We start from the raw sequence: 22,056 nt of genomic DNA on the forward strand, positions 1-22,056 counted from the left end.
TCAACAACCCTGGTCACACCGACGGATCCTGCACTCGAGGAATGAACAGATATAGAGATGCCTTCTTTTCTAACACTCTCCAGTCACAACTCCTTTCTGCTCTGGTTTGGAGAGATGAAGGACCATATAGTGCCATACTTCAAAAGGGAATATGAAGCAATTTCACCACCTTACCTGCAGGTTGGAGAGCTGCGTGAAAGCCTTTTCGCACCCAGGGTGAGCACATTTGTAGGGCCGGTCTCCAGTATGAATCCTGCCGCAGAAAGGAAAAGCGCAAAGGGAAGATGAGCAGGAGAAACACTGAAACAGAACCCTGCTCCCAGCAAGCCCTACAGATGAGCTAAGCAAGAGGTGAACTCCCCTCCACCAGGCTTATCCGTTCACTTCTCTTGTGTGAACCCCGTGTTGCAAACCCTTCCTCCTTCGACTTGAGCTAGCTAAGGGCGGGGGAAGCATGCAAGATCGTGCAAGAACAAAAGAAGAGGGACAAGCAGCTCCTGGGCAAAAGGCAAGCTCACCGGTATCACAGTCACCCGCGGCCGTGCCAAGGCAAGGGACTGGAGAGCAAGGTCTCTGCTCAGGCAGAGAGGCCTGTGGGCAATCTCCTTCTGCCCTCCACAGCGCCCAAGGACAGGCCCACAGATCCATTCATCGGCCTTCCGAAAGAACCACCCCCAATGCCAGGCCAAAATGGCTAAAGGAAGTGGCTCCCCTTTCTTATCCAATGGAAGCTTCCTCACACCCTTGCTCCCATTCCTGTCCTCCCTCCCCCTTCCCATAGGTCGGGGCCCCTAATGACCCGTGTCTGCCTCCCGCTCTCTCTCTCTCTGTGACCCCCTGGGGGGAAAGTGTGGGGGGCAAGGGAGACTTCCCCAGGGCAGGCCCCTGCCCGCCCCTGCCCTGGCATGGTCAGTTGCCTTTTCTGCAGCCCTCACTCCATCCTCTCTGGTGGGCCGCTCCCTTGCAATTGATGGGCTGGTCCGCCTCCCCCGCCCCCCGCGTCCCCCCACTCTGCATGCTTGGCGTGCGTGCTCCAAAAAGGTGCATGCTGACGGCACGGGGGGCCAGGCTGGGCCCCCAGCCTCCTTGGCCCTTACCGTGTGTGCTGCTGTAGGTGGGAGAGCTGGCGGAACGCCTTCTGGCAGTAACGGCACGTGTAGGGTTTGACCCCCGAATGGATGCGGAGGTGCTGGGCCAGGTAGGAGGTGTTGGCGAAGCTCTTGGAGCAGTGAGGGCACTTGTGCGGCTTGACAATCGCCGTGTGGAGCTTGGAGTGGATCCTGCCGAAGAGGAGGAGGAGGAGGAGCAGGGGCAGCAGTTGGGATATGACCGCCAGCTGGCTAGCAAGGACAACATGAGGGACGGCGCCATGCTGCCTGGCGACAGGGGAGGGGAAACCAAGGAGCGCTCTTGCCCCCAGCAAAGAAAGAACGAAAGGCCGAGAGCGCTAGCTGCACCAGGAGGTCAGAGAGAGGAGAACCGGGCTGGCAGATGTGGGCGCTTGGGGAGCCCCAGGGCTGGGGTGGGCTTGGGGGGTAGGGGCGGCTGCTCAGGAAGTGCCGTTTGGGGAGGCTGCCAGTCCTGACCTACAGCTTTCAGTCTCCCACGGATCACAGAGGAATGCCTGTCTTGGGCGGCTATACAGCCCCCCTCCACTCGCCCCAGGCGGCTCTTTAGAAGAGGGCTAGAGAGCACACACGGAGGAGTACCTTTCGCTCAGTGCACTAACGGGGGAACCACTGGCAGTCAATGTCAGCGCTGCCCTGCGCAGTCTCCCCCAAACGGGCACCTGCCTCATGCGAAGATGCCGGCAGCACATGCAGCGCGGAAGGCTCCCCCGCCCTCGCGGCCCTTACCGTGTGTGCTGCTGTAGGTGGGAGAGCTGGCGGAAGGCCTTCTGGCAGTAGCTGCAGGTGTAGGGCTTGGCGCCCGAGTGGATGCGTATGTGCTGGGCCAGGTAGGAGCTGTTGGCGAAGCTCTTGGAGCAGTGAGGGCACTTGTGGGGCTTTGCCTCGGTGTGGGTTTTGGAGTGGATCTGCATCTCCGACTTGGAGTAGAAGGTCAGGGAACACATCCGGCACCTGAGACCAGGACGAGGGCGAAAGAGACAGGGTCACACACCCGGGACCGAGGATACCTATCCTCTGCTCGCTAGAAGGCTGCTGCTACCCCCAAGGGCTACCTCCTCCACCCCCAAATTCTGTTTTTCCCTAATTCAGTTTTGGTGAAGCGGATCTACAATAAGCTACACTTCAACTAGGGCAGGGGTGGGAATATTCCATCATGGGGGACGTTCTGGTTGGGGCCCCCAGGCAAAACTAAGGGAGCATCCAATGGGTGGAATTCAACATAGCACTACATGAGAAAGGTCCGCTCACACAACGAGACTTTTCCACTCTCTCCTCCCCAAGTGTGCCCCCCAAACTTGTTCTGGGAGCCCCCACCCCCAGCCTTTCAGAGTAGATTTAGGGGGCACACGGGGAAGGGAGGCAGGAAGTCCTATTGCATGAGTGGACCTCGTTTCGCACATGCAACGACTGGGGTGAATCTACCTCGGGTAATCAACTCTGCACATTAAACTCTGTGCAAAGTACTCAGAAAAGTCAAATGCTTTGACATTAGCTTAGAGCAAGGTCACTGAGAAGTGTCAGAAGACTGGGCATGGCCTGGGCAGAGGTCCAAGCGGTGGACAGAGGACACGAAGGCTGCATTTGGCCTTGGGCTCACGGCTCCCCCCTCCCCTCCCCAGTGCCCTAGGATGTGGAGCTAAAGAAACCACGACACAGATACCCACAATGGATGCAAACTGAGATGCCATGATACAAGCAATTGCTTTCTGCTCTGTAGAACTGAGTGCTGATTTTAATCAACAACTCAATCTGAATCCACGACATAATAGTGTTAGAACAGTCACTTGCCTTTCCCAAACCAAAGAGCTAATCTCTAACCTATTCCCAAGCCTAGGTAAGCATTAAAAATTATAAGACACCCCCTCTTTTCAGGAGGAAATAGCCACAATCCCAGGACTAGAGGGGCTGCAGTTCACTTATGAAAAGGATGGCACACAAATTGCTCCTTTTCTACAGCTGATTGATTGGGAAACCTCTGCAAATCGTCTTAGTACCTGGGATATCCCCTACTACTGGATGGTAAATGTTGCTTACTTACATTTCATTAACAGAACATATCTTTTTTTAAATGCCATCATCATCAATAACAACCTAACGTTTAGATAATGCACATATTCTAAAAGAACTTCACACATTGCAGGTTTTTTGTAAGATACGACAGGGTAAAGTTGGTCAGTATCAGCCCCATATTGCCAATGGGAGTGACTATGGCAGACATAGGCAGACTTCGGCCCTCAAGATGTTTTGGACTACAATTCCCATCATCTCTGACCACTGGTCCTGTTAGCTAGGGATCATGGAAGTTCTGGGCCAAAACATCTGGAGGGCCGAAGTTTGCCTATGCCTGGACTACGGCTACCTAATGAGTTGAGGGAAGGCAGAGACAAGATTCAAGCTAAGGATTTCCTGATTCATAGCCCCACCTTCACCATGCAAGGGCTCAGATATGCTTTATAGGTAGGAGCACATTATTCACAAGGAAGATCACATGTTCAGGAAAGTCATGTGACCATAACTCAGACGTTCCTTCTCATTCTGCTTTGACTGGTGGGAAGGGAACTGCTGCATCATGATATACAGGCCGCCCTTTCATTGTCTCATTCTACGTTTTATTTATTTAATTAAACATTTTATTTCAATAAATATATTAAAATATGTTTTTATGTATTAAAAATTTGTTTATTTTATGAAATACATGATAAAAGGACACAGTAAGAAACCAAAACAACTCCCATTTTAAATCCCTAACTGTTTTCTCATATGGCAAAGACAATTTTATAACAACACAGAATTCAGAGTTCATATACAGGTTTCCATATGAACCTGCTGGACCCTGAGGTCATCTTCTCAGGCCCTTCTATGCATGCCTCCTCCACAAGAGGTCCAGAGGGTGGCAACAGGAGAACAGGGCCTTCTCTGCAGTGGCTCCCTGTTTGCGAAATGCTCTCCCCAGGGAAGTTCGCTGGCCCTAACCCTTTAGGCACCAGGCAAAAACGTTCCTTTTTAACCAGGCCTTGGGCTGATTACCATCCAATGCCCTTTTAAAATATGTTGGGGGGATAGGGTTGCTTTTGTTTTTATTATGTATTTTGCGATTTTATATTGTGGTTTTATCCTGTGAACTGTCCTGAGACCTGTGGGTATAGGTCGATATACAAATTTAATAAATAATAATAAATGACAATAATAGATGACAATAATAGAGAACTTTTTCAGACCGTTTGTGAAAGCAGAATGGTACTGCATGGCCATGAGCACATGGCATTAATGAAGCAACGCTTTCTGTATTTCGCTCTGCCAACAGTATCTATTGCTTGCCTTTTCGGATAGATTTTTAAATAGTTCATGTATGAACTGGCACGCTCCCTTTTCCATGCAATTATAGCAGGGCTTTCCCAGACTGGCTAGGGCTCCAACACCCCCTCCCAAAATAGCCGCCCGGACACAAGGCTTTGGTTTGAATTTCTAGGATTAACTTCTTTTTTTAAAAAAACCAAACAAAAATGTCTGGTGTCTAGTAAAATTCAACAGATGGTTTTGATTATGCAAAACCTTTTAAAAATGGGAGCCTCACATGAAATGCCACTCTCTGCAGGTTTGAGTGTCAAGATCTCACAACTGGATTTCCTATAGATAGAAAATTCTTGTCATAGCTAAGCTGTTAACTCATTTTCCCCAGCATTAACAGTCTTCAGCAACCCAGCTGAAATGGAGCTGGCCTCTAGGAAAGTTTGCACAAGCATTCCTCTGAGGAGAAGAAGGGAAGGACAGAAGTAGCTGCTTTGAGAGAAAGAAGAGGGTTTTCAGTCTCAACTTTCCTTCCCAATTTTTGTTAGCCATTACATAAAAAGCTGGTCTTAAAAGCTCCCCAATTTTCCTTCCTCGGTATTCAGAAAGCTCTGTGAGGTTATCAAAACAGCTTTCTAAAAGGCTGCCATAGCCATCTCGGCCTCTTAAAGCAGGCAGGATCGCTGTGCGAGATCCCAACCACACACTGCTAGAAGAATGAAGATCAGTAGAGGGAATATCATGGCAAAGTTTTCCACTTATAAAACGGTGATAGAAAATCACCAGAGGAAAGCAGGACATTTCTAATCCCGCAGATGAAAAAGAATGCGCTATTACACGTACACATTTTGTTTTTAAGAACAAAGTGGGGCACTTCAGATCTTAAACAGGGAACAATGACCCCAACGTAGATATTTCTACATGTTGTGCTTCCCTATTTCTCAGCGCAGGGACCTCTGCTTGCAAACTCACCCAAATCTTCTGCAAAGCCGCCTGCAAACAATTCAACATGCAGGAATGACTTGGGGCAGCCACAGGGAAGCGCTTTTGAGAGTAAGGAGTAAGGCAAGCCATGAGCATGAAGTCAAAACCAACACACACTCCTTTGCAGCTCACCCAGGGACCACGGAGACGGTTCTCCAGCTCTCTGACATTCAGAAAAACGTACCTACACTTAACTGGTTCTCCCCTCTAGAAGCATATGAACAATATCAAAAAATGTAAGCCTGGATATACCGTATTTTTCGCCCTATAGGACGCACTTTTTCCCCTCCAAAAATGAAGGGGAAATCTAGGTGCGTCCTATGGGGCGAATGCAGGCTTTCGCTGAAGCTTGGAGAGCAAGAGGGGTCCGTGCGCACCGACCCCTCTCGCTCTCCAGGCTTCAGGAAGCTATCAGTAAGCCTGGGGAGCCTGTGGGAGTTCCCGCAGGGCTCCCTAGGCTGTGGATAGCAGCCTGCTACCCCGAGCACGGGGCGCACTGAAGCAGAGCGCCCCACGCTTTGGGCAGATATCCACAGCCTAGGGAGTTTCCGCAGGGCTCCCTAGACTGCGGATAGCAGTCTGCTACCCAGAGCGCGCGTGCGGGGGAAATTTCCCCCCCCTTTATTCCCCCCCCCAAAAAACCCTAGGTGCATCCTATGGGCTGGTGCGTCCTATAGGGCGAAAAATACGGTACTTCACTTGGGCTGAAAAGCTCACAGGAACACCTCCTTCTGGGAGAGTCCCTCCCTAGCTCAGTGAGGGAATACATGCCTTACATGCATATGGTTCAACCCGCAGCAAGGCTGAGGAGGAACACAGCTTGAGACCTCGGCGAGTCAATGCCAGAATAAGCAGTACTCAGCTAGGACCAGTTTCAGGATTTATGGATCTCTATGCTGGGACTGAGAGGAAGCATATACGCCCACAGCTGTCATAGTAGTTATTAACCCATACAAGCCGGAGAAGGAACATTAGTGCTGCACTGTGAAAAGGTGGCATCCTTTTCAAAATCTAATGCTCAAAGCAGCCGCATAGATCATCCTTACAATGGTTCCATGTCCTCTGCATTTCAGAGAAGAGGCTAGAAAATTGAGCTTACTGAAATCCGACCTGGGGATTTACTGACTCAAAACTTGTGCCAAACCAGCCCTACATCAAACTCAACGCTCAGCGCATACTTGGGAATCGGCAACTCGTTTTAATCACTGAGCTCTTCTTTGCTCTTGACTGAATCCATCTTTCTAAGCCAACCACAGAATGCAAATAGTTGCCAAAATCAAACATTACACCACACCATCAATTCCCAAGTGCTGCGGGTTTCTTGTTTGTTTCCCCCCTGTAGATGCAGAAGCTGGGGGTTGTACTCTGAATATATTCTCTCATTCACATGCATGCCTAAACAAGCTGACCTGGCAAACAAAGCTAAAACCATTTGGTTGTCTGGCAGTACCACCTTCAAACCAGTGGTGTCAAATATCCAGGCACCAGTATTAGAAACTCAGCGCCCAATGGCTCCTTAAACCAGGGTTACAGTCGCCAAAACGGAATGCCTAGTTGCCATTTGGGGGCCAGACGGCAAAGGTCACATTTTTCAATATGCTTTGGTTCCTGAAATTTGTTCCGACTGTGCAGATAAAATACCGCTAATAGAATCCCAAAGGATGTGTTGCCACTGTGCGAAAACAGGCAAGATCGAAGGATCTCCAGGAATGCACCTCCAGATGGTGGAGATATCAGGCGCCCTCCTGGCACCCAGGCATCCTCACTTGGTCGCAAGTGGCTGATAGGAAAGGTAAAGGTACCCCCGGCCGTACGGGCCAGTCGACAGACTCTAGGGTTGTGCGCTCATCTCACTCTATAGGCCGGGAGCCAGCGCTGTCCGCAGACACTTCCGGGTCACGTGGCCAGCGTGACAAGCTGCATCTGGCGAGCCAGCGCAGCACACGGAATGCCGTTTACCTTCCCACTAGTAAGCGGTCCCTATTTATCTACTTGCACCCGGGGGTGCTTTCGAACTGCTAGGTTGGCAGGCGCTGGGACCTAACGACGGGAGCGCACCCCGCCGCGGGGATTGGAACCGCCGACCATGCGATCGGCAAGTCCTAGGCGCTGAGGTTTTACCCACAGCGCCACCCGCGTCCCTATGGCTGATAGCTAGGTGCAAAATGTGCCTGGCGAATTTTGAACACTGCTGGGCACATGCCCACTAGCACCAGGAATCAAGCTGCAACAGGGTTCAAGGACAAGTGCCTTAAGTTGGGGAACCATACTGGGTGGAGTGGGGAAAGGCTCAGGAAGCCCAGACACAAAACACCCCTTCAACAAATGCTGAGAAGAGTTGGGTGAGTGCACTATAAAAGAAGTATCAAAATGGTAAAAAGGTCAAGGGACCCCTGACCGTTAGGTCCAGTCGTGGCCAACTCTGGGGTTGCGGCGCTCATCTCTCTTTATTGGCTGAGGGAGCCGGCGTACAGCTTCCGGGTCATGTGGCCAGCATGACTAAGTTGCTTCTGGTGAACCAGAGCAGTGCACAGAAATGCCGTTTACCTTCCCACCAGAGCAGTACCTATTTATCTACTTGCACTTGGATGTGCTTTCGAACTGCTAGGTTGGCAGGAGCAGGGACCAAGCAACGGGAGCTCACCCCGTTGCGGGGATTCAAATCGCCGACCTTCTGATCGGCAAGCCCTAGGCTCTGTGGTTTAACCCACAGCGTCACCCGTGTCCCTATCAAAATGGTAACGGAAGCCTAAATCTCCTGCAGTTAGTAGCATTGGAACCCACAGATATGACACACAAGCATGCACTGATGACTGGAAGCAGGCCCTGAGTCTCCAATGAAAGGAGTATTAGGTGCCCTTAACACTATTCCTTCCTTCCAGCTGGTGAACTCTCAAACAGCTTGGGGACATGGCCATGTGAAGAGGAGCAGGGAGTCAATGTCAAATCAACGGAGTAACTCACACTGGATTATGCCCTCTTAGAAATTCCTCACCAAAGACTCCAGAGGAAACATAGCTGCCATAGGATAAAGAACAGGAAGCAGAGAGTGGAATAAGTAGACTGTTCTCACAACAGAGAAATTTAATCAGTGGGGTCCCCGAAGGACCTGCACCGGGGCCTGTGGTTTTAAGCTCATTCATCTGAAGCTAGAGGCAAGCAGTGATGTAGTCAAATTTGCTGAGAACACTAAATTGTTCAGGGTAATAAAAATAAAGAGGTTGAGAGAAATGAGAAATGTTCAGTCCATGTTAGCAGGTGGGGTGATTGCCTAGGAAAGCGATTTAGGATTGGGTTGGATAAATCAATGAAAAAGACAACTGAGGGTACAACAGTGTTGAAAATGACATTCCATGTCAGGGATCATTAGGAAAGGAATCAAAAATAAAATTGCCAATATTGTAAGGCTAGGGCTGTGATTTTTCGATTGACTTGCCTAAGATCCAGGACAAAGTGCTGCCTTTCGGAGAACCCCCCAACCCTGAAGTCAATTCCGCCTTTTAAATCCCGGCAATGGCAGCCCTAGTAATGCGTTTGTGCGAATCTATACCAAATGTATACGCAGGCAGCACGAGAGGGACATAGAACCGATGCCTCACTGCTAGACTTCCCACAAGATGCTGGACTAGACAGGACTTTGGTCTGATCCAGAAGAGCTCTTATGTTCACTTCAGCACCGCCATCATGCATGCACCTTCTCCTCTCAGACAGGCATCCACACTTCACTATGTGAAGGCAGCCCTCAAGCTGGGAAAGACCCAACAGCAATGCAATACCATATGGCCCCATGATGCTCTACGGCGAAAAAGGATAATAAAAAAGGCTGTACCGAAACTGCAAAAGATAAGACACAGCCTCACAGCGGTGCCAAGAAATCAATCTTTATCAAATATAGTTCTTGCCTAGCTCTGCAGTGTTTTACAGAAATGATTATTGGATAGAGAATGATTTCTTGGCGCCATTTTGAGGCTCTGCCTGCTCAACCCCTTCCTCTGTATGCTGCTACAACGACCTGCTTCATGACTTAACATTCATTATAAGCCTTAGCTGCTGCTGCAGCAGCTGTCTGCTCCCATTGTAACTGTGGATGCTCAGAACCATCTTTCTTAAAAGTGTTTCAACAGGACAGACTTTGACACGCTCACAACTGGACTCATTTCCAACAGAGGGGAGCATCTGCCTACACTTGATACCCAGAGCTTTGGCCCAGAGTTGGGTATGGTTGAATATAACGTAACCATGTCCCATTAGGAGGAGGCAGTGACAAGAGGGCTCTGGAAAAACAGCTGTGTATGTCTGGCAACAAAACTATTCCGCCCCGCCTCATCGTAAGGACTGTATAAATGAGAAAAACCAAACCTAGCCTAGAGGATGCGATGGGTGGTAGCTACATGGCACAGAGGGTATCTGGGGCTTCTACAACTAAAACTCTTGCTGTTTCACCATGTGATGAGCTGCTGGATCTGTAAATGAAAGGGCTCCCTGGCTGCAAAGTATTCTTCGGCTACACAGTGACTTAATCCCAAGCCTTTTGTCTTCTCCCCATCCTCAGATCTCAAAGGACCACAAAAGTTATCAGGTCCAGTTGGGACTTTGCCTAGGCCATTGCATCCTCAACTGTACATGCCTGCCCAGCAATGACGAGGTCTCAGAACTGGTCACTGATACACCAGAGACTAAAGCCAAGGCTCTGTGTCATGGTCAAGTGGGCAAGATGTCCCAACATCCAAAGCCCCCTTGAATGGGATCAAAGAGGAAGTGGCCAGTAAGAGGCTAGGTCTACTGGAATGTTTTCAAGGGACCCTTCTATGAATGCACTATCAGCCTGGGTGGAAACACTTCTGAACATGAGATCTTGTTAAAAGTTCTACTGTTTACTGAATTAAATAGCTTCACGCTGTTGCCCTTTAGGCACACAAAGAACGCTGGGCATCGCATTTCGCTGCCAAACTGCTGTAGGTAACTGAAAGTCTCCCCCCACCCAAAGGCTATCGCTACTATAATTGTATTCTGCAGCACCTTCTCAAGATCTGACAATCCCAAAACATCAGCGCCTATTTTTGCTTGAATAAACACTCAGAAACAACCACATTTTTGAATATCAGTACTAACTTGAAGTGATCTTTTCCATGAACGAAACCAGAAGCTGGGAAGTCCAAGCTCTGACAACTATACCAAGTATTAACGCAGCCAGCACATCCTGCAAACCATGAAGTTCTAGGCTCCCCAGGGATCCTGGTCAACAGAGAGGAAGATTTTCATAATCAAAGTTTAGTGGAGGGGGATATAGTTGGGAGAAAAATCAGTTACAATTGGTGGTGGAGATCTCACACCCAACACAGAATATTAGCTTATAAATTGGGCTGAAGTACTTGCTGCCAGAGACTGGGTCCAATTGGTACAGATTAAGAGAAAAGATCCAACGAACCTGCGTAGGCAGCAGTTATCCTGTTACAGCAGTGCCAACCCTTTTAAGCTTCCCTTCTATAGGACAGCAGCTCCAATCTGCCACCACTACTTCTAGTCTGTCCTTGTCCCCTTAGTAGGGTCATGTGAAATGCTGCAGTGATAGTAAGTCACAAATGACAGAACTCACCTCCTATGCGATTCTTAAAAGGTGCAGGCAGGCCTATCAGGGTCTAGCAATCCCATTGCCCCAGGCTCTGAAAGCTCAATTGCGCATCTGCTTCCTTATCCCCTACATCTTACTTTGTCCTTGGTTCTTCCCTGCTGCCCCATTTTATTATACCCAACCAATAATAATTGCTTCCTTAAGTTGCAACTTTCTAGTCCGCTTGCGTCTTTGTTCTGTTTGCTCTAACGCAAGTTTCTCCCAAACTTGGGTCTCCAGCTGTTTTTGGACTACAACTCCCATCATCCCTAGCTAGCAAGACCAGTGGCAAAGGATGGTGGGAATTGTAGTCCAAAAACAGCTAGAGACCCAAGTTTGGGAAACACTGCTCTAACCACTCCCGCCTTCCTTCCCTATGCCACATACTCTCCCTTGATGCCGAGATATCTCTCTTTTTCAGTAGCCCTTTCTTCCCGCAACTCCAAGACTTCTTTGCTCACTAGGCCATTCCTCCCTTACCTGCTCTTCCCTCAGCCTCTGATTTCTCAATCCATCACCAACTCTGCACTCTTCCATCAGCCACTTTGCTTCTGGGCTTCCTCTCCCTTGACCCCTTTCACCATTCTTCAGCCTGTCCCTCAAGGGCTTTCAAGTTTTTAACCCAGCAGAATTGGCAACATTCCCCCTTTTTAACCAAAGTTGGGCTGAAAACATTCTAATGCCTTTGCTCCTTGAGTAGCTGGAACGTTGTCAATGAGAATGTGCTGTGCAATCACACCTGATCATCTGATCAATGTCAGAGGCTCCATATTTTGTACTGCACTGGAGCAAGGAGTAAGAAGTAAGAAGTTTCTTTGGTAGAAATGACAAATACTGAAGAAACCATTTTATTCTGAAAAGCAATTTGCTTCTTCAACAGTCCTAATAAACTACTACAAGCACATTAAGAAACTACAAGTTGCCGCCTTGCCCCAATGTAGTCGTATAGTTTTGCTGGATTATGGCCACAGAGGACAAGCCAAGCCATTATCATCTGGAAACAGTTGAGAGACGCTAATAAGCAAACTAGGACAGCAGCCCTCACCAGCTACAGAAGTCAACAATGGAAGTAAAAGGATAGAGTGCCAGCAGCACAAATCCTGCTTTGAATTCAGTTGCAAAACTAACAGGGCACGGAAAAACAGAACTAAGAACACTCCTCAGCACAAGTTCAAGACAAAATGAGCTGGCTTGTACCAATGCACCATAATGATCCTGGATTCCAGCAAACTATTTAATGCTACTTAGTAAAAATAAATATAGTATGCAAGACCATCTTACTTACATGGAAGAGAACCCTGTAGTACAGACAGCAAACACCCCCACACAAGCACAACCTGTTCGGCCACACCACATGTTACAAGAGCTCGGCACAAGAGACAACTGGAATTGCTATTTGAGAGACAAATTCCTCAGAATTACAGAACAGTCAGAGCAATAGTTCAGCTATGCCAATATACTGAAACTACAAGTATCAAATATTCAGAATCCACCCTAGGACAAAGAAAGTATGACTATTCAGTATCTCGTATTTACACAAGACTTGCAGCAGATGGAATTAAAGATGCTCTCAGCATAAAATTATAGCCCCAGGCAATTTGCACTAGCCTCTCAAGAGTCCAATACTTTATTTTAACAATGGAATATAATCCTGGGAACTGAGGGCAACTTGTTTCTGTCTGGGCACCTTCACTGGCAACAAACAGACCAATCAAGCATTAGAAGGACACAACCATTGTTATCAAGGAAATCAACTTCCCAATCTTTTTCCATGGTCACATTTGACTTCAAATCTCCATTCACTTCCAAGAGACTCTTTTACCAGTTTTGCAAAGAGGTACGAGAACTCCAAAATCTGCAGATACTTTCCTCCTGGTCTGGTCCCTAACACAATCAACCAACCTAGGGTGTAATCACTAACAAGCCTGCTTAGAGTTCTGGCAAAGGAAAACTCTGTATGTCAGACACTACAACCACCAGTCAACACGTTAGCATGCATTAGCACCCATCAAAGCTAGGAACCTCTACTCATGACGTATAGACAAAACTCGTTTTGCACTAAACAAACCTTTGCACTCAGCATCTGTGGCAGAAAAACTTAAGATATTACTAGCTCTCTAGGTACCCTCCACCCCCACTGATCTGGGCAAACCCCTCATTGAAGTATGAAATCTGAGAGAAGTAAAGTGGGGTTTAAAGTCCTGTTTTAGCTCATCCGATTGAGGTCAGTCCAGATATTGGTAGCTTTGCCTCCCCAGACCCCAATTCTCTTTCTCCACTTCCCCCTCCAGTTTTTCCTCCTACATCTCCGTTTTGTAACTTTTGTTGTGTTTTGGTTTCTAATGGAATGCATAGCCTCATGTTCTTTCTCCAGTTAAGGGGATGTTAAAGCGATCTACAAAAGCTTTGTTTTGCCCCAGTTCTCCTATCACAAACTTGCAGCAAAGGAAAGCCCAAGAAGCCTTAGACCAGAGGATAACCTCCTGATTCTTAGCATCTCCCACCATCTTGGAATAGGCAACACCTGTGCCTTAGGTTCTTTTCCCTTTCCAATTCTTCTTTCTCTCCTGAAGCATATCTACCTTTTAGTGACAGATGCAAAAAAACAACCACCACCCCATAGCATCCCCTATAAAAGCCTTATAAGGGATGCCATGTATTTCTGTCATCTATCACTGTCCCCTTTCCACAATTACCATGGCACCAACCCATTGCTTCGTCTCATTCTTTATGTCCTGATCCTCTAGAGATCGACTCAAATAGTTGCTGGTCCTATCTGAATGCTGCTTCTGTAACTAATCCCCCCCCCCCGTAATTAACCATTTATTCAATTATTCCAGGATTGGTTGCTCTTCTTATTGCTAATTCCAGAGTGGCCCTTAAGCCGTGCTATGACTTTTGGTTCACAAGCCAAACATGTGTTCCTCAAGACCAGACAGGTAAGCATTTCTCTGGTGTCCCTCATCTAACATTCCCGCAACTCTTTTATTTCCCTTCTGCCAAGATCATGATTAAACCCGAACCAATGAAGTCTAAAATTCAAACGCACACTAGCTGCCCATATGGAACTTTGAGCCCCATAACCACACCTGTATGTCTTGCCATCTTTGTGCTGGTCTTCATCATCCTCATTTGATAACACAAAAGGGTCACTCATCTCTGGCAGGCCAGATTCCTGTAGCCGCTTCTTTTTTCGACCACGAGGAGCTTTGGGGGTTATACCTCCAGCACCACCGGCTGCCCCACCCTCTGAAAGAGCTGTGGCCCCCTTCTTGGAAAGGTCAGGTACGACTTGGAGAGTTGCCTGGGAGCCAGGGGGAAGCGCTGAGACAATCATTGGTGCAGAGATGGGAAAGGTTTGCACGGAAGAGGCTGTGGTCACCAGAGACCCAGAGGGAGAAGTGATCACCAGGCCAGGACCTGCAATGAGGAAAAAGGGAAGGGTCAGATCCCAACTCCATCTTTCAAGATGTCCAAGGAAAGGAAGACTTGCACGTTTAATGGTTTTGTCACATAAGGCATTCCATATGCTGCAGTAATTAAGAGTCGGACTAGGACTTGGGCTGCTGCGAGGATAAAGGGGGCTGGGGAGAGGAAGAACAGTGAATATTGGGTTTCAACAAATCTCACCACCACAATGACTGTGGGACTCTTTTTTTGGCAAGCATGACAAATGGCCAGCATTTATCTTGATTAGGGCTGAGTGATCTATTGATATATTACCCCAAAACTTGTCCAAAACCGGTTTCAAGTCCTTATCATGATACTGGTTTCATTATTTTGGACCTGGCAATATATTGTGAATCAGTGTGTGTGTGTGTGTGTGATGCAAAAAGCACAATGTGGGGGAAACCGTGCAGCCAGCCAATGCCTCTACATTGCTCCATTCTTATTTCAGACACTGATATATCAGTATCTTGCGATGTTTAGCTGGTGATATATCACAATGTTGAAAACTAGATTACTGCCCAGCCCTACTCTCAATTGTGAAGCTCAATGGTGGGTGGAGATCGTTTGCTGGTGACCTCCCAACCATGCCCAGCTCCAAAGCTGAGGAAGGCTGTAGATTGTTGACAGCTGCATTCCAAAAGAACCCAAAGAGCTTGGGCAACCCATGGCCTAACCAGGACCTCCTTTTCTAGGCTTTTCCTGCTTCTGGGCAGTAAAACTGAATAAGGAGAACTTGACATTGCTGCCTGAGAACAGCTGGGCTGACCTTCAGAACTGAGATGCAAACTCCCCCTTCCATCCCCAGCCAAGTAGACAAGATGCATGGGAGCTGGTGAATACAACTTTGGTAGACCTCTTTGTGTATGATAATTTGTATTTCTCAGAGGAAGGGTGTAATAAAGACACAAACAATACAGTCGTACCTTGGATCCCGAATGCCTTGTGAGTCGAATGTTTTGGCTCCCAAATGCCACAAACCCGGAAGCGAGTGTTCCGGTTTGAGAACGTTCTTTGGAACCCGAACATCCAGTTTGGCTTCTGTGGCTTCCAATTGGCTGCAGGAGCTTCTTGCAGCCAATCGGAAGCCGCGCCTTGGTTTTTGAATGTTTAGGAAGTTGAAAGGACTTCTGTAATAGATTCCATTCGACTTCAGAGGTACGACTGTACAGGACTGAAACCAAGACATTCATCTAGGCAACAAGTAGATAGTTAGGTATTTTATGGGACAGAAGCATTCAGGCCATACTGTGCCTTCGGACAGCATGCTCTTCTTTTTTTACCACCTGAGACAAGGATTAGCCTTGCTCTTTGACCAAGAACGGCCCAAAGACCGTTTCTTTGAGCTGCACCCCTCCACTGCTACGGCACCCTCCCAGTCCTCTCACCTGTTGTCATGAGCCCAGCAGACTGCACAGGCACCACAGTGATGTTCTGCGTCACAGAAGCCTGACTGTGTGGAGTTAGCTGTTCTGGCTTGGTGTCAGAATCCATAGAAATGTTGGTGGGAAGGGCCACGGAGGTGGGTACAGTCAGTAGGGTGGGATAGTGGGCAGGAGCCAGACCGCAGCCCTTCTCTGAGGGCAAGAGCTGCTCCTTCATCTTGTTAATGAACATACTGTTGTCAATCTACAGCGGGAAGGAGGAAAGGGGAAGAGTTTAGAATAGCTACGGGGTAAACACTGCATGAAGCATGTTGCTGCTTGGTTACTCCTTACCTGTCCTGAGACTGTGGGCACTGCTGGCCAAAAATATGGGGAGGAGTTGAAGTGAGATTCTTCCATTCTAGCTGGGGGAGATAAAAACAGAGAAGGGTTGATGTTAAACCGGGGAACCTTTCTACGTTACTACTGAGACACAGTGACTTTCTTATTTCAAGACAGCCCCAACTCTACTCCTGACACTCCATAACCTGGCTAAGCAATTTGGGGGCTGCTAATATGCTCTGATGTTCCAAATTATCCAAAATTTTCACTCTTCCTTCCAGTGCACTGCTTTGGGGGTTCTCCCAACATCCGCCTGAGACAATTTTGGAGGATGAGGATGGAGGGGGAAGCTCTCTTAAGCTAATAGGAGTTGTTAGTTGAATCCCACCCATGGGCTTCATAGAAAGATGAGAATTTTGTGCTACTCAGACCAACATGGCAGGCGCAGGGGACGGGACCTTCATGTTTCTCTCGCTTTTCTCCTGAAACTTTGCCCAGATGACAAAGAAAATACAGAAAGGGAGATGTTGCACAAAGGCGCATGGTTGCAATCTTACCAAAATCTTAAACAAAACGAACACCTTCCTCGGTGCAGAACTTTGGATGACAGAACTGCAGAACAATCCCTAACAACCGAGGACACAGGCAGCAGATAAAGAAGCCTGCATTTCATCATTCTGAAGTCTATTAATGATTGCTGAATACTGGAAGTTCGAAAGAGGTCTCATTCGCTTCAGCCCATTGGGATGCAATGAGGTGGGGCCACATGGCATGGCCCAAATGTTCTGCTGACTTTGCTCAGCCACAGGATACGTCTCTTAGCTCTGAATCCTCTGAGATCAACAGGACATAAAAAAGCCTTTCCCCTCTCCCAGATGTGTCAACAGAACGCCAAAGTCCTGGGTCCGGGCTCCCTGTTTGTAGTCACTCCCATGCTGCTAGTACACAACTCTCTAAAATAGGATATGCTTGACTAGTGCCACCCAATCTTAATTTTTCCTTCAGTCTGGAGGCCTTTGAAAAAGCCTCACTGCAAGAGCTAGAGCAGGGGTCTGCAACCTTTAAGACAAAAAGAGCCACTTGGACCCGTTTCCGAAGAAAAAACAACAACTGGGAGCCGCAAAACCATTGCAACATTTAAAACACATATATGTCTGGAGCCGCGATCTGACAGCGGGCGGGAAGGTGACGTTGGGGCGGTGCGTGACTAACACACGCACTGCCCCCATGCGACGTCACAGCCAGTACAGTGCCCGCCACACTGGGGAGTGTCAGGGCGCACAATGCGCCTCCTCCCCTCGCTAGTATCCGCCCCGGAGCCGCGGCAAAGGTGTAAAAGAGCCACATGCGGCTCCGGAGCCGCAGGTTGCAGACCCCTGAGCTAGAGTATTAAAAGAATATCCCAAACAGAACAATGGTGATTTTTTTATAAAACACAACTGACATCCTTAGGTATGTCCTGGGTGTTCCACCTCATCATACACCCTTTACATTGTATGACAGACCTGCCAGGAAAATGTTGCTTTATTTTTCTTAAAGCCATGTCCAGAGCCACCCACAATCATTCATGATTATACATCTGAAATGCATGGCAGTAGAGTGTTGCCAAGAAATCATGTTAGTTGAGCCTTAATTTAAGTAGGAACAACAGCTATGGAAAGACAGTTTTACAGAATTTTCCAAAATAAACATGGAGAAAATGTGAGTTTTACACCACAGCACAACTTCCACAATGGAAAGTTTACTCAATATGATAATGCATACATATTTTCTAATACAAAACATGCAACACGGGCCTCCCAATGACCTCTAATGAACAACGGTTGCAATCCTATGCACACTTCCTTGGCGGTAACTTTAGAATGGGATTATATGGGAAAGTTATTTCTGTTGTCAAAGATAAGCCAAATAAACTTTTTTCTCACCTCCAGTCACCCATCAAGGGTTACCAGTGCAACTTTAAAGCACAACAAACTTTCCAACCAAAATAAAAAAATTCCTTCCAGTAGCACCTTAAAGACCAACTAAGTTAGTTCTTGGTATGAGCTTTCGTGTGCATGCACACTTCTTCAGATACTAAAGTTTATATAACTAAAGTTTGTAAATACAAACTTTAAAAATATAAAGTTTGTAAATACAAACTTTCCAACCAAAGTTTGTATTTACTGACAAAACAGATGATTTAAGAACAATCTGCAGAAAGACCACATTAATTACTAACATACTGTCACATATTCAAATTTCATTCACCTCCAGCTTATAATTACAGAGTTCCCAAGGGTTTCCATCAAAGATTACCACTAAGGATTAAGTATGGAGCAATAAAGCTATTAAGAAACATTATTCTTGATATCACTGACTGTTCAAAGCAAACCAAACTTATTGGGCATGCCTCAGGAGGGCGTGTTTAATTTTTCAACATTCAAATTCAAAAACTGAGGGGTGCTGAAAAGCTGCAAGGACTTGGGAACTCAAAACATATTTTGGTTAAATTAATATATTTTAGTTTTGCTTGGAAAGTAGTATGTGTGCAAAATTGTATAGAAATCATTAAAAATGATTGTCAAGCACTTGCAGTTATATTACTTGACATTTTCAGGAGATAATTTTTTCAAAAAGTAATTTAAATGTTGTCCAATCACAAAAATAATAGATTTAAATTCCTTGCACCTAAAAACTTATTTTTAAGACTCCTCACTAAAGAAATTTGCAAAAATTAAGTTTCATCTCCTAAAATGACATGCCCTAATGACTCAGGCTGGACCATAAGGTACTATGGACAATTAAACAAGCTACAGAGAAGGGATAGTACCTTATACAGAAATAAGCGTACCCAAGTGCCATATTTCAGGGGTCTAGCTACTAACACCTGATACATCAATACAGATTGCAAACTCAGACCTGTGCCCCTGAAAGGCCTAGAGAGCAAGATGAGGTGCTTCTAAGGGCAGACTCCAGCAAAGAAACAGAAAGTTGCAGATACAAACACCCTGCTTACAATTCAGATTGTGGGGGAGCAAGAACTCGTATATTGCAATGCTAAGCTATGTTTATCCAATGTCAACTATAAAAACATTAGGACCCCCACCCCAGAACATACAAGAAAATATAAAAACAAAGCAGCAACTTATCCAGTGGACAAGATCCACCTACTACAAGACCTCTCCTTTCTGGAACTGTTTTGCCACCTGCTTCCAGGTAACCCAAATGACCTCCCTGCACAAAACCACAGCAGTTCCCAAGAAGTCACATTTTAGAATTGGCGTGAGGAAGATTTTTTATCAGCATTCGGAGTACGGCCCGCCGGAGAAGTGCAATGCACTTAAAAGCTGTACACTGAAATAAGAGGACAATTTGGTGGGGAAGCATATGCAGCCCTTGGCCCTGGGGGAAAAGCGAAAGGAGGAACCCATTTAAGCCCATAAGGAAAACTCCATCAGATCAGGCTATGGGCCAAATGCCTATACAGTGGTACCTCTGGTTACATATGCTTTAGGATACATACGCTTCAGGTTACAGACTCCGCTGACCCAGAAATAGTGCTTTAGGTTAAGAACTTTGCTTCAGGATGAGAACTGAAATCGTGCTCCGATGGCGCAGCGGCAGCAGGACCCCCATTAGCTAAAGTGGTGCTTCAGGTTAAGAACAGTTTCAGGTTAAGTGCAGACCTCCGGAACGAATTAAGTACTTAACCCGAGGTACCACTGTAGAGAGCACCACTAGCTGGGCATGAAGGCACACCCCCCCTACCCAAAATAAAAAAATTCCTTCCAGTAGCACCTTAAAGACCAACTAAGTTAGTTCTTGGTATGAGCTGTCGTGTGCATGCACACTTCTTCAGATACACAGTATCTGAAGAAGTGTGTATCTGAAGAAGTGTATCTGAAGAAGTGTGCATGCACACGAAAGCTCATACCAAGAACTAACTTAGTTGGTCTTTAAGGTGCTACTGGAAGGATTTTTTTTATTTTGACTATGGCAGACCAACACGGCTACCTATCTGTAACTGCAACCCCCTACCCACTATGCTGTCTGTCCTCAGCTTCTGGCGTCCAGCAGGATGCTGCCTCTGACTATGGAGGTTCCACAGGGGCACCGACCACCTCACCCTCCGCAAACCTGACTGAACCCCCGCCCCCCTTTCAAGCCCTCCAAACCGCGATGCCAGAAGCGGCTCCCTTCTCCCGGTCCCCCCGCCGTTCAGCAACCCGCCCGCGGGGAGGGGAGCCGTGGTCGCCCCCCGGCCAGCCAACCCCCGACCCCCGCCAGCCCCCCCCCAGCAGCCCCCTTCGCTGGCACTGACCCCTCCCGCGGCCCCTCGCTCTCCGCCCTGCCCGGGCCGAGGCAGGGAACAGCGGCCGGGCCGACGCGGAGTCCAGCGGCGCACGGGCCGCGAGCTGAGGTGGGGCAGCCCCGGAGCCTCCGCCGACGATGCCGCCGCCGCCGCCGCCTCCTCCCGCCGCCGCCGCCGCCACCGAGGCTCCCGCGGACAGCCAGGCGGACAGCAGGCAGCCCTTGTCTTCCGTTTCCGGGTGACCCAGCCCCGAGAGGGCGCCTTGCCGAGGGAAGCCGCTCATGCTTTCCCGCCCGCTGCCCATCGCCCGGCTCCTCCCGCCCGGCCCGGCCCCCGGAGGCAGCGCCCCGGCTCTGGCCCAAGTGGCGGCAACGGCAGCCTCCTCCTCCTCCTCCTCACCGGAAAAGGGGGCCGCCAATCACTTCCGGGGGCGAGGGGGCGGGGCCTGGACGCTAAAACTTCCGGGGCGCCCGGAGAGATTACGGCTGGACAGAGGGGCCCCTCCCTCTCGCGCGCCGGAAGTGACGCGGACGGTGGCCGAAAGCCGGAGTTCCAAAGCGGAGGGCGGCGGGCGCGACGGCGGCAGCGGGTCTGGCCGGGCGGCTTGAGGCCTGGCTTCCCCTCCTCTGGGGAGGCCACTGTTCTGATTCGTTCTTGCTTCTGTTATGCGTGTTGTTGTTGTTTTGGCTTGTGTTTTTTATGTGGTGAAGCGCCCCGAGATCTACGGGTAAAGGGCGGTACAGCACAGTGGTACCTCGGGTTAAGAACTGAATTCGTTCCGGAGGTCCGTTCTTAACCTGAAACTGTTCTTAACCTGAAGCACCACTTTAGCTAATGGGGCCTCCTGCTGCTGCTGCGCCACCAGAACACGATTTCTGTTCTCATCCTGAAGCAAAGTTCTTAACCCGAGGTAATATTTCTGGGTTAGCGGAGGCTGTAACCTGAAGCGTATTTAACTTGAAGCGTATGTAACCCGAGGTACCACTGTAAATGGAGAACGGGTTTCCTCTGCTCTTTCAGACAGACAGCATAGTGGGTAGAGGGGTGTGCCTTCATGCCCAGCTAGTGGTGCTCTCTACAGTGGTACCTCGGGTTAAGTACTTAATTTGTTCCGGAGGTCCGTTCTTAACCTGAAACTGTTCTTAACCTGAAGCATCACTTTAGCTAATGGGGTCTCCTGCTGCCGCCGCGCGATTTCTGTTCTCATCCTGAAGCAAAGTTCTTAACCCGAGGTACTATTTCTGGGTTAGCGGAGTCTGTAACCTGAAGCATATGTAACCCGAGGTACCACTGTATTTCCTGCTGCAATACATGGTGTTGTATTTTGGGAATTATCCGGTGTGTTTTTTCTGTGGGGACGCTGGGGGACGCATACTCCTAAACGTTTTGTGCATCTAAGTTTGGCCTCATTGAAGGGCAGTATTTCAATATGAGTAGGAAAAGGAGAGTACAGTGGTACCTCAGGTTACAGACTCCACTAACCCAGAAATAGTACCTCAGGTTAAGAACTTTGCTTCAGGATGAGAACAGAAATCGTGCAGCGGCAGCAGCGGGAGGCCCCATTAGCTAAAGTGGTGCTTCAGGTTAAGAACAGTT

The 22,056-nt window shown here is 48.2% G+C and overlaps 1 protein-coding gene across 6 annotated transcripts in view; it reads right to left on the bottom strand.

Moving 5' to 3' along the window:
• Positions 1–20,843, bottom strand: part of ZNF384 (zinc finger protein 384) — a 28,047-nt gene extending 7,204 nt beyond the window's left edge. Inside the window, exons 1-8 of one of the 6 annotated variants that reach the window (XM_083481777.1) lie at positions 20,470–20,841; positions 16,179–16,249; positions 15,849–16,089; positions 14,103–14,433; positions 10,515–10,637; positions 1,857–2,081; positions 1,098–1,280; positions 175–253 (exon numbers count right to left, since the gene is read on the bottom strand). In XM_083481777.1, coding sequence (XP_083337903.1) covers positions 175–253; positions 1,098–1,280; positions 1,857–2,081; positions 10,515–10,637; positions 14,103–14,433; positions 15,849–16,089; positions 16,179–16,249; positions 20,470–20,764 — 1,548 coding nt within the window. In that variant the 5' untranslated portion in view covers positions 20,765–20,841. Of the gene's footprint in view, positions 1–174; positions 254–1,097; positions 1,281–1,856; positions 2,082–10,514; positions 10,638–14,102; positions 14,434–15,848; positions 16,090–16,178; positions 16,250–16,723; positions 17,208–20,373; positions 20,379–20,469 lie in introns of those variants that run through there. The other 5 variants (XM_083481781.1, XM_083481780.1, XM_083481779.1 and 2 more) reach the window with 5 other exon arrangements.
• Positions 20,844–22,056: the final 1,213 nt, after the last annotated feature.

This window comes from Podarcis liolepis (assembly GCF_965112155.1).
Source record: "Podarcis liolepis genome assembly, chromosome: 17".
NCBI classification, from domain to species: Eukaryota; Metazoa; Chordata; class Lepidosauria; order Squamata; family Lacertidae; genus Podarcis; species Podarcis liolepis.